We start from the raw sequence: 12,107 nt of genomic DNA, 5'->3' as shown, positions 1-12,107 counted from the left end.
TGGATAATGCCACAATGAGAAACTCACTTCATTGACCAAAAATAGCCCAGCCTCTAGCGCTAACATCACTATGTTCCATTCACTAAACGGATATGTTGTCTCGTGTGTCACATGAACTTCTCTTGTTTCAGTCAGCACTTCTCGAGCACTCTTGAAGTATGCCCGCTCCAAATTCTGATGTGACCTGAAAATCCATGGTTTAATTAATCCAATTGATCATAGTACAGTCATATGCCAGATTTCAAAATTATGCACTTTTCACTACCAATTATGATAAATAATGGGTACAGTCAATTTGCTCCTCATTTTGACGGAGAAAAGTAATAAGAGTTACTTTAGGACTTTTGTTACAAACGAAAGTTGAGTTGAAGGACGTGAAAGCCATTTTGAAAGTTGAGAAATTAAAGCTCAAGTGGGTACAGAGTTCAAGGACTATAGCTCTTAAAAAACCTTTTTATTTATTTATAATGTTTTGAGAATACATATTTATGATGCTTGAAATACATTTGATATATAAGAACCAATTTGTCATCATCAAAACATTTACAATGCTTTATTTTAGAGCATCCACAATGAGCTCCCTAAACTACCTCTTTAGACAAATTTTAGAGAGGAATTGTAAGAATACAATTCCAACCATGCTCCCTATCCACCTCCTAAAATAGGGAGACCTGTAGAAACTCCTAAATCTGATGAGAGAGAAATGACTCATAATGGCTCCCTATAATTTAATACTACTTTATTTAATGAATATTTCAAACCTTTATTTAATGCTAACTATTTTTTTATTTATTTTATAATAGAGATGGACCAATGAAAAAAGAGTTATAGCATTTATGACTCCCTAAACTAGAGAGCACGATTGAAGTTTAAATTTTATAGAAAGCTCCTAAAATAACTTTGATATGTTTTTAGCTAAAATTTAAGTAAAAAATAGAGAGCATGATTGTGAATGCTCGAAGCCGGTGCTTCTTAGCTTCCTTCCTCTGGAAGCTTTATGTCAACAAGTCAACTAAACAAAGAGCAACCTTACATTTTGGAAAAACCGAACTGAAATGTGCGTGCAAGTTTTAGTGGCTTTTTTTGTATTTAAATAATTACTAGCCTCTCCATACGCCCTTCCACGTCTGAGAGAGGTTTTTTTATAAAAAATTTTAAATTTATTTTAGAATTAAAAAAGATAATGGGTAGTTGTGTTCCATAAAAATATGATCTATTATCTGATTTTAATTTTAATTTTAATTTTTTTAATATGAAAAAGTGTGAATTTACCATATTATCCTCATTTAATTAATAATTTCAATTCTTAATGTTTGCATTAACCAAGAGCATTTTTTGGTATTTTGAATGTTTTACCATTCTCTACCTTTTGCTTTCTATATATATATATATATATATATATATATATATATATTGTTCAAAACTTTGAAGTAACATATAATAGTCTACAAAGTGCCATAAAGGTCAACAAAAAATGAAAGATGTTAAATTTGAATTTGACGGCTTAAGTCAGAATTTAGCACTTTGTAAATTTTTAAATCCACATAAAATATCAAATACTATATTATTTTATTAAAGTTTTAAAAGAAAATGGGACTCGTATGATGGATAAAACTTTAAAAGAGGGAAATTTATAGTGGAGCCCAATGTAAAAAAAATATTAAAAAAATATTTAAGATCAACCTTTATGAGATGTTATTTTGATATCAACACATTAACCAAAGGTTTATTTATTGCTCACCACCTTTAGATTATGTCTTTCTCTTTCTTAGAGCATCTCCAGGAGAGTCTCCAAATTTTAGCCAAATTATAAAATAGCTAGAAAGCTATTATAGCAAACCATATAGGTTTTTTGCACCGGCAATGTTCTCTATTTTAGCTAATCTGAAATATTTTATTATTATTTTTTTTTCTCTTTCTCGCTCTTTCTCTTGCAAATCAAATATATTAAAAAGAAAAGTTGAAATCCAACCCCACCAACCTCCCAAATGTCTCTACCCCTTTTTTCTCTCTCCTCCTAGCCAAATACTCTCTCCTCCTTGCTAGATGTAGAGAGCCAAAAGTTGGTTCTCTAAAATAGAGAGCCAAGTACGGAGTCCGCTGGAAGGAGGATTTTCCTTCTTTTTAGCCAAAGAAGCTAGTGATGAGAGGATAGAGAATCTACTGAAGATGCTCTTAAGTTACTATTGCTTTATTAATTGCTTATTTTAATAAATACAAAAGACACATTGGCCCGGTGGAATGAATTGCCATGTAAGCTATCAAATTTTAATTTAATATAATTTATTTTTTTTACAAGAATTTCAATTTAATATTTTACATTTGACATTTTCCTTAGATGCTCTAACAACAGTAGTAAGGATTGTGATCTTGGAAATCTTCAAATCTTATGGAGGTCTCAAATTCTTGTGGCCATGCTTTGGCTTCTTCCTTTCCAAGCTCTCTAAATAAGTGCAAGCCATATCTACTATGTCAACTGACCATAAACTAATGGTCAAAGTCCCAGGGTGGAAACTGGAAGCAGCACATGAACAGTCCCATGGTGAGAACTCTTCTTCTTTAACCAAAAACAAGCCAACCTCTTTTGTTAACTTCTCCATTTCCCAGTCACTGAAAGGATACGAAGCCCTGTGCATCTCACTGGAATTATTCAAGTATCCCACCACAAAATTCTGATGCAACCTGAAATTTTTAAAAAAAATGCATGATTTTAATCTAATGAACTTAGAAGATGGGCCTGGAGTACATGCTATTTGGGCTAGGCTGCATGGGTATGAAGCACGAGTAGTGAGCTCAATTTAAGTAGGTCAGCATGACCCGATTAGCTCGGTTGCCACCTTTAGATGTGATATCATGATCGATAAGAAAACGTACGTACATGACTTCACTTGAACTGTACAACAGCTTGGCAAATTTGAAGGTGCTACACATTCCAACATGAAAAGTTTTATCACACATCACAGCTCCTCTCTTATTTTCATAACCTGGATAATCCAATAGTGAGAACTGTTCTTCATCAACCAGATATAACCCAACCTCTTTTGCTAACTCCACTATTTTCCATTCAGTGAAAGGAAATGTTGTCTTGTGTGTCACATGAATTTCTCCTATCGCAGTCAGCATTTCGCATGCATTCTTGAGGAATCCCCTGACCAAATCCTGATGAAACCTGAAAATGCATGAATTTCATTTAGAATTCAAAATCCTCTGTTTACATTTTTGTGCTAGTGTTCTGCTTATGCTCAAAACTACATTGTTTCCATTCTTCATTTAATTACCCTTCTAATATAATCCTAAACCCTTTCCCCTAAAATAAACACATTATGAACACAAAATACCATAGAGCATATACCATGATTCTTAAAAAGGGCTGGATGGGTTTGTTTGAACTTACCAAATTTGTAACCTGTTGCGTTCAGAAGAAAAGAAACCGGCGTGAGGAAAATTATAGATTATGCGATCAAAGCGTACCCTAATCAAGAAAGGGTGCTGGCTCATGCTGTGGACATCCACCTCATGCAATACTTTGCATCCCCTGGCCTCTAACTCCTTCACATTGCTCATAGCTTTTGAATAATTCAGCATCAAAGACTCTACAATTAGCATGCAATGCAAAGATTCAATAAGCAAACCTTCCAGGTTTTTGTTCTCTTTTTGAAAGACAACATCTGTGGTCCTCTCTACCTATTATTTCCTTTGGGTCATTACCAAAATGTAAATTCTAAAACTTGACACAGAGTTAAATTGCAGACAGAAAAAGTAACCAAATTTAGAGTTAGTTGGTTGTTTTTATTTAAATTTCAAATTGGGTTGCTTGAAAACCAAAGAAATGGGCAGAAATAAAGAGTAAACATTGAAGTACTTGGACGTTGACACAAGTCAATGGTGATCTAAAATTACCTCTAGAGTCGAGAGAAGTCGCAACCATGTTGACAGCCAAGCCAAAAGCTCTAGCTAAGCAAACAGAAAAAGAGAAGTCTCCTTCTCCGGCTAAGAGTATCTTCTGATAGCTGCTGTAATGCTTAATCTTTTTCTCAAAGCTAAACACTTCCATTCTGATTTGATTTTCTCTTCTTCTTCAACTTTCCCAGAATTCCTTCTTCTTTTTTCTTTTTTCCTTTTTTCTCTTTTGGGACTTAAAACAGTTTGAGTCGGTATTAATACACATCGAACGCTTACAAATTAAAACATAATCTCTACTTAAAGTTTGGTATTTTAAAGCTATATAAAACAATAATTCAACAAAACAAAGGATGTACTTTTGAACGTGAAGGAAAAAAAAAAAGTTGACAGAGATAGTGCATGAAAGGAATCTGCTCGTTTCACACAATGATGTAGTAGTTGTTGGGTTTGCAAAAACTGATTTGCATTTTTAATTTTGATTTGGAAAACTAAAAGAAGTCAAGAGTGCATCTGTTTGTATTGAGAAATCTGGTCAGATTGATTGCTTCGGGTTTGTGTTCATGCTGCCCTTACTTTCATTGAGGACGTTGAAGTAAATCTCTTTGTACTTCTACTTTACTTTTATTTTAAGTTATACTTTCACTTTTAGGCAGCCTTACTTTTTATTTAGTTAAAGATGTAACTCTTGTAAATCATGTTCAATCTCCTACTTCATTCGGTGGAAACCCCTCAAGGGGACGACCACGTAAATGAATGTTGTGTGTGGAATCAATTTGTATCCACAACACGACACTACTACAATATTTGTGCTCTTTCAAGTTTAAAAGCACAAATATTTGTGCTTAATACCAATAGCTACAGTGCAGCCATGGTCGGTTTCCTCTATAGGAGTTTCTTTTGCTCATAGAGCACAAATCTGTGATCAGTAGCAAAAGTTTAGAGCACGAATAAGGGATTTGTGCATCTATTCCGACACACTTTTCAATTGATGTAACTTTTGTACAGACCCTTTTGGCACAATACTGAAATTGCTCAAGGAGTATACTTTCTTTATATATAAAAAATTAATTTATATGCTTGTGGTCTTCGTTCTCTATGCCATTGTATGCGATTTTCTTAGAAGAAATATCTGCATATTTTCCTGCGGATGATAATGATGCTAGTGGAGGTTCAGTTGAGGAGCATCGGCACAAACAAAGCCTTAAGATATTTGGAAGGACTGTACGGGAACTTCTAAATCACTGTCTTGTGATGTGAAGAAAGAGGAAAAACCTTCACAGCTATGGAATCTGCATCTGAGAATGTGGAACACGTTTGGGATAATTTTCCCTATGGAGTACATTAAGGCATCTATTTTATTCAATTTCAAATTAAAAAGAAGAAGAAGAATCATGACAATTAATGATGATGAAAGCATTTTGTATGAATGCTTCAAAGTAACTTTCCCAAAAAAAAAAACAAAAAAGATAGTTTCAATTGAAAAAGAAAGAAGAAAAAGAATGCTTTCCACAGATCAGTGGTGGAGCCAGGATTTCATTTGTGAGGGGGCCTCTAACAAAATATATATATAAAAAATTCGAACTCACAACACGATTAAGTGGACCAAAACACACGTTACAGTCCTGAAACATTCCATCTTTTCCGAAGCAGATTCGAACTTCCCCCACAATGTTCCATTATAACACTTTATATTTGCGAATTTGTTAGTCTTTTGCCTTATCACTTGAATGATCAAGCTAGGATAAAAATCCATCCCAACTGAAACTCCAGCATCCTCAAGCATCTTTGTCACATTAACGTCTTCATAAAATTTGAATGCTAAATTGAAGTAGTCTTTAGCAAGCAGATCAGAGTATTTATCATGGACTTTCCACTGTTTTTCCAAAGTTTTGTAGTCTCAGTCAAATCCTTCGCTGTTGGATTTAACCAGTACTCTTTCAGCTTGACAAAATAAGCTATTTCCTGCAAAATTTGAGTCATATGTGTAAAGTTGAAAAAGAAAACGTTGAACAAAAACCAAAAACAAAAAATAATACCGCAATCTTGAGTTGTTCGCCAATGAAATCCCTTTGAGCTGGTAAAACTGATCTGCACCATGGATGCACATTAACATCATGATATGTTGGCCATAGACCATGGATGATAAATCTCTATGCAATGGGTATTAGGCCAAAAACGGTCTTTCATTTGCGGGCAGTAGGTATTAGGCCAAAATACCGACAAGGTGTAAAAATTGAAATCATGAGACTCGCCTATGTAATATCGATTGAAAACTATCAGGTTTTTGTTTCGTTTTATTTGATCCAAAAGCGATCAGATTAAATAAATATGGGACATTCAATGGTTATAAAATTGTAGTATTGTATTTGGAGAGTGTAATGAAGGAAGCGTGCGTTCAGACAATGAAGGAAGAGCAGCAACTGTGCAAGTTATTGGGCTGGTGAAAACCATTATTTGTTCTATCCACAACTAAAGCAACAATCAAGAAACATGAATCAAATCAACCACATGCTTGTAGCTCATAGGTCTTAGGTCCGATTTCCCCTCCCCCAATATCACTTGTATAAAAAGAAATAATAAGCTTGAAATTGAATCAAATAATAGGAACAACTAATGCACGACAAAATCATGACATTCAACCACTAACCATGACTCCATGACAACTTGGACTCTCCTATTAACTAGCAACTAAACAACCAAGTCCCTAAAGAACAGGACTTTCACAACTTAACAAGATAATCATAAACATAATTAATAATAAAAATTCTTAACAAAGCAGCGGCAAAGCACCCAAGAGGCCGTAGCTGCAGGCTTGCAGCAACCACACCAAGTAAGAAGCGTTGCAATCCTTTGCTTTAAATTCATTTTCCCAACAAACATCTCATATGTTGGCTTCCTTCTTGTGAATGTTTCCATCACTACAATTCCAACATCCTCTCTTGTTGAAACCATTCCTTCCAATCCATACTCTGCATTACGAAAAATTGGCCTAGGCGGCCTGGGCAGGTCTGGGCAGCGCTAGGCGGGTCTATGAAGCCCTAGGCGGGTCTATGCGGCCCTAGGCGGGTCTCGGTGCTGGGGTGGGTCTGGTTCTTTTCTTTTGTTCTTTAAGCCTACTGCCTAACGATTTTTCAAACTCATGCACTGTAGGGCAGGTCTAGGCAATGCTGGGAGGGTCTGGGCGGGTCTGGGCAGTGCTAGGTGGGTCTGGGTGGCGCTAAGCGGGTCTAGGTGGCGCTAGGCGGGTCTAGGTGCCAGGGTGGGTCTAGTTTTTTTCTTTTGTTCTTTTAAGCCTACTGCCTAGCGATTTTTCAAACTCATGCACTGCAGAGCAGGTCTAGGAGGTGATGGGAAGGTCTGGGCGGCGCTGGGAGGGTCTGGGCGGCCCTGGGAGGGTCTGGGCGGCTCTAGGCGGCTCTGGGCGGCTCTAGGATGGTCTGGGCGGAGCTAGGCGGGTCTGGGCTGCTCTAGGCGGCGCTAGGCGGGTCTGGTTCTTTTCTTTTGTTCTTTAAGCCTACTGCCTAGCGATTTTTCAAACTCATGCACTGCAGGGTAGGTCTAAGCGGTGCTGGGAGGGTCTGGGCGGGGCTAGGAGGGTCTGGGCGGCACTAGGCGGGTCTAGGCGGGTCTAGGCGTGTCTGGGTGCCAGGGTGGGTCTGGTTCTTTAAGGTTTAGGGTCTGGGTGCCAGGGTGGGTCTGGTTATTTTCTTTTGTTGTTTTAGCCTACCGCCTAGCAATTTTTCAAACTTCATCTATCTTTGCATCTATCTTTGCTAATTGCTCGCACATTCTCATTTTTGCATCAATCTTTGGTAATTGCTCGCACAAGTCTCATTATTGCATCTATCTTTGCATCTATCTCAAACTCCATTAGTAATCTGTCACATTTTTTTCTAGGTACGTGTGCCATTTTCTTCTTTGAAGCCAATATTTCGAGCAATAACTGTATCGGATGCACAACCTTTTGACCCCAGCAATATTGTGTCATTGCAGGCACATTTCTGCAGCCACTTTTTTTAGTCTATTCTTTCACTTCATTTTCTTCTATGTTTATTGATGGGATTCAAAATTATGGCAGCTCATGTTTAGCAAGTTTGAATTTGATGGGAAACTGAATCCTACTTTTGTGGAAGGGGCATTTAAGCTCCTATTATCAAGCATACAAGCATATCTAAAAGAGCCTATTACTCCCAGGTTTCACATTCTTTTCATTTTGTTGGATTATCTTCTTATGACTAAACATAATTGATCTGCTAGGTGCACTTTCTGTTTTAGTCTTTAAAGAATCTCTTTGCTTGTGTTCAGTGTAGGTTCGTACACTCAGGTTCTGCAGGAGTTACCTGACCTGACAGGCCTGGACTTGATCTAAGTAAACAACCTCCTGCTGTTCGCTTAAACAAGGAATTGGATTTTATACTGACATTCAAGTTCAAGGTTTCATACTAATTCAGTGCACGCTGTTTGATATTTTTATATATAATCAGTGTATCAAAATACCACTTCTTAGCTCTTTTCTGTTCTTTATCTTTTTCTGGGTCAGATTTAGCTCTTTCGATTTTTTACATTGATAAGTTTTGGATAAGGGGGAGGACTTAATATGGGAAATGGAATACCATATACAATTGTGAGGCCTTGTGCATTAACTGAGGAGCCTGCCGGAGCAGATCTCATTTTCGACAAAGGAGGACAATATAATGGTATATAATCAAATAGAAGATCACTATTCTCTCTTTGTTGTATGCCTGTGATGACATGTATTGCTCTTTCTTTCCCTTATAATAGTAATAATATCTGAATGTTATGATTTATAGTATTTATATATATGCAGGGTAAGATATCAAGAGAGGAGGTTGCTCAGATTTGTGTTGCTGTTGTAGTGCTTAATGGAACTGCTTGAACTATTGAATATCTTGCAGGACAGGGAAAACTGTTAACCTCCCAATTTGATCTTAAAAGCATACAAAAAAACTCCAATACGCGTGCAAGTTGGTAATTGAAAGGTTTCCTATTTTAATGTGTTCTTTCTAAGTCTGGTCATGTTCCATTTCCATGTTGTGTTATTTAATAAATTTGGGCCTTGCTGGAAAACCAGTAATGTTTCAACTCTACTGATGCAATAAACAGAAAACAATTCGGCTTACAAAATTCAGTTGCTTAAACATTACAGGGTTCAAAATCACAACAAACTTCAAATAAACTAAAACAAAGCATGATGTGGCCTAGAGCATCAACCATGGACAACTAGTACTCTCGAACCACCGAGGAGGAAACTAGAAGCAGTACGGGACGTACTTGGAAAATTTGAAGGTGCTAGACTTTCCAACAGGAAAAGTTTGGTCACATATCCCAGCCCCTCTCTTATTCTGATAACCTGGATAATTCCATAATGAGAAACTCTCTACATCGACCAAAAATAGCCCAGCCTCTAGCGCTAACGTCACTATGTTCCATTCACTGAACGGATATGTTGTCTTGTGTGTCACATGAACTTCTCCTGTTTCGGTCAGCATTTCTCGAGCACTCTTGAAGTATGCCCGCACCAAATTCTGATGTGACCTGAAAATCCATGGTTTAATTTTAATCCAATTGATCATGGTACTCTTTTATTTTAAAGAAATATAATGTTGCAAAAATGGATTAGTTTGTTTGAACCCACAAAATTTGGAAAATGCTATATTCAGACGAAGAAAGACCATTCGAGTAACCCGAGTGAGGAAAATTATAGATTATCCGATCAAACTGCTTATTATAAAGGCGAGGGTGAAGGTTCATTGTTTTGACATCCACACAATGCAAAATTGTGCATCCCCTGTCCTCTAATTCCTTTAAGTTGCTCATAGCTTTTGAATAGTTCACCATTAAAAACTCTGCAAATATAATACAGACACATAAAGGATTTTACTATAGGAACCATTTAATTTTCATAGAAGAATAATCTTAGTTATGCAAGTATATAAATTGTAATCTTCAGTTGGGTTTTCTTTTTCTTTTTTGTATGAAACAGTCAACGTTGATCCAATTACCTTTGGAGTCGAGAGAAGTTGCAACTATGTTGGCAGCAGAGCCAAATGCTCTAGCTAAGCAAGCTGCAAAGGAGAAGTCTCCTTCTCCCACTAAGAGTATCTTCTGATAACTTCTATAAGCTTTGCTACATTCAATAGTACTTGTATATTCAGGCATAATCCAAGTAAAATCACTGTAAATAATGGGTTCACTCATATGCCTATTATGGTAAGTGATTCAATGAAGGAACGTTATAGCTCTTTTGGTGTATTAACCCTGAAAACTATTTAGGCTCACGCAAGTCACTTGCTCATTGTAGTATTAAAAATCACAACTAATTTAAATAAAAGAAAACAAAATTCATGTACTGGGGCTTACCATTGCATGTGAGGACTAATAATTCCAGAATATCCGGACCATGGACCTGAAGCAGTAATTCCAATGTTGAAACCGGAAGTGGTATAACCGTGCTGCTTGGTAAATTTGAAGGTTTTACACATTCCCACAGGAAAAGGTTGATCACAAATCCAAGCTCCTCTCTTATTTTCATACGCTGGATAATCCAAAAGTGAGAAATGTTCTTCATGAACCAGATATAACCCAACTCCTTGTGCAAACTCCACTATTTTCTGTTCACTGAAAGGAAATGTTGTCTTGTGTGTCACATGAATTTCTCCTATCGCGGTAAGCATTTCGCTTGCATTCTGGAGGAATCCCCTTATCAGATCCTGATGAAACCTGAAAATGCATGAATTTTATATAGAATTCGAAATCCTCTGTTTACATTTTTGTGTGCTAGTGTTCTGCTTATGCTCAAAACTACAATGTTTCAATTCTTGATATAACTATCCTTTCTAATACAAATCCTAAACACTAAACCCTTTCCGCTAAAATAAACACATTATGAACCCAAAAATACCATAGTGCACATACCATGATTCTTAAAAAAATGGCTGCATATATGGGTTTGAGTGAACTTACCGATTTTGGAACCCATTGCATTCAGCAGAAAAGGGACTGTGCAAGTAACCGACGTGAGGAAAATTATATATTATGCGATCAAAGCGTTCACTAATTAAGAAAGGGTGTTGGCTCATGCTGTGGACATCCACCTCAAGCAATACTTTGCATCCCCTGGCCTCTAATTCCATCACATTGCTCATAGCTTTTGAATAATTCAGCATCAAAGACTCTACAATTAGCATGCAAAGGATTCAATAAGGAACCCTCTAATTTTTTTCATAAATAAAATAAAAGATTGCATCTCTGGCCCCCTTTAACTATTACTTAACCACTAATGACTCTACAATTGGGATGCAAAGGATTTCAATCATGATTCAGAAACCCTCTCGTTTAAACAAAAGTTTAAATCTTAGGACCCCTCAATCCTAACAAAACGTAAATTCTTTGGTCCCTATCAAAACGTAAATTCTAACACCAGACACAGAGTTAAATTGCAGACAGAAAAAGTAACCAAATTTAGAGTTAATTGGTTGTTTTTATTTAAATTTCCAACTGGGTTGCTTGAAAACCAAGTAAATTGGGCAGAAATAATGATTAAAACTTGAACTACTCGGACGTTGACACAAGTCAACGGTGATCTAAAATTACCTCTGGAGTCGAGAGAAGTCGCAAACATGTTGACAGCCAAGCCAAAAGCTCTGGCTAAGCAAACGGCAAAAGAGAAGTCTCCTTCTCCCACTAAGAGTATCTTCTGATAGCTGCTGTAATGCTTAATCTGTCTCTCAAAGCTAAACACTTCCATTCTTGCTCTCCAACTTTCTCAGAATTCTTTGACTTGTTAATATTTTCCTTCTTGGGTACTTAAAACTGTTTGAACATTTTTGAGTCGGTATGTATACTCACACAACGCTTTGCCTCTTCACACCCTTTTGATTTGAAAAGCTTAGGAAGATGGAAAAGTGTTTGTGTGTGTCACATCAAATTAAAATAGCATCTCTACTTATCACTTTTGGCCTAAACGTTCAAGTTTAGTTTTTTTTATCAAGGCACACTCTTGTCGGGTGTTTTGCATTGTATTTCATTGATTTATACTTTAAGTATTTCATAAAACATCATTTTTGTGAAAATCATCGAAATTCGAAGTAGTTTAACCATTTAGTTAAATGATTTTCATTTTAATGTTTTCTCCAAACACCATATTCGTTTATTTGTGAGTAAAATCTTCCATTATGCCCTCC

The 12,107-nt window shown here is 36.5% G+C and overlaps 2 protein-coding genes and 1 pseudogene across 3 annotated transcripts; 1 reads left to right on the top strand and 2 right to left on the bottom strand.

The window, feature by feature from the left end:
- Positions 1-2,241: 2,241 nt before the first annotated feature.
- On the bottom strand, positions 2,242-4,417 carry LOC107880823 (uncharacterized protein At4g26485-like). The gene is made up of 4 exons (XM_016793301.2): positions 3,901-4,417; positions 3,395-3,593; positions 2,889-3,169; positions 2,242-2,758 (listed from the first exon to the last, which is right to left on the bottom strand). The coding sequence occupies exons 1-4, from the start codon at positions 4,052-4,054 to the stop codon at positions 2,388-2,390; spliced, it is 1,005 nt and encodes a 334-aa protein (XP_016648787.2). The 5' UTR covers positions 4,055-4,417; the 3' UTR covers positions 2,242-2,387.
- Positions 4,418-7,388: 2,971 nt separating this feature from the next.
- On the top strand, positions 7,389-9,207 carry LOC103325728 (uncharacterized; annotated as a pseudogene). Its single transcript, XR_016125689.1, has 6 exons — positions 7,389-7,896; positions 7,982-8,097; positions 8,214-8,337; positions 8,487-8,600; positions 8,732-8,892; positions 9,071-9,207. The product of XR_016125689.1 is annotated as an uncharacterized LOC103325728 (transcript).
- LOC103325794 (uncharacterized) lies at positions 8,989-11,802 on the bottom strand. Its single transcript, XM_089049460.1, has 6 exons — positions 11,518-11,802; positions 10,888-11,098; positions 10,285-10,644; positions 9,927-10,051; positions 9,560-9,770; positions 8,989-9,459 (listed from the first exon to the last, which is right to left on the bottom strand). The coding sequence occupies exons 1-6, from the start codon at positions 11,669-11,671 to the stop codon at positions 9,174-9,176; spliced, it is 1,347 nt and encodes a 448-aa protein (XP_088905586.1). The 5' UTR covers positions 11,672-11,802; the 3' UTR covers positions 8,989-9,173.
- Between the last annotated feature and the right edge of the window lie 305 nt (positions 11,803-12,107).

This window comes from Prunus mume, linkage group LG3 (genome assembly GCF_029339155.1).
Source record: "Prunus mume cultivar Tortuosa linkage group LG3, ASM2933915v1, whole genome shotgun sequence".
NCBI lineage: Eukaryota > Viridiplantae > Streptophyta > Magnoliopsida > Rosales > Rosaceae > Prunus > Prunus mume.
This window is presented reverse-complemented; position numbering and strand designations above follow the sequence as displayed.

Bases quoted from the DNA above. Each gene is read 5' to 3' on its own strand.
- LOC103325794 (XM_089049460.1), bottom strand. From the start codon at position 11,671: ATGGAAGTGTTTAGCTTTGAGAGACAGATTAAGCATTACAGCAGCTAT. The intron at 9,771-9,926 runs GTAATTGGATCA...TTATATTTGCAG, and splicing joins AACTTCTCTCGACTCCAAAG to AGTTTTTAATGGTGAACTAT. The intron at 9,460-9,559 runs GTGGGTTCAAAC...ATGGATTTTCAG, and splicing joins TATAGCATTTTCCAAATTTT to GTCACATCAGAATTTGGTGC.
- LOC107880823 (XM_016793301.2), bottom strand. From the start codon at position 4,054: ATGGAAGTGTTTAGCTTTGAGAAAAAGATTAAGCATTACAGCAGCTAT. The intron at 3,170-3,394 runs GTAAGTTCAAAC...ATGCATTTTCAG, and splicing joins CGCAACAGGTTACAAATTTG to GTTTCATCAGGATTTGGTCA. The intron at 2,759-2,888 runs GTGAAGTCATGT...CATGCAGCCTAG, and splicing joins CAAGCTGTTGTACAGTTCAA to CCCAAATAGCATGTACTCCA.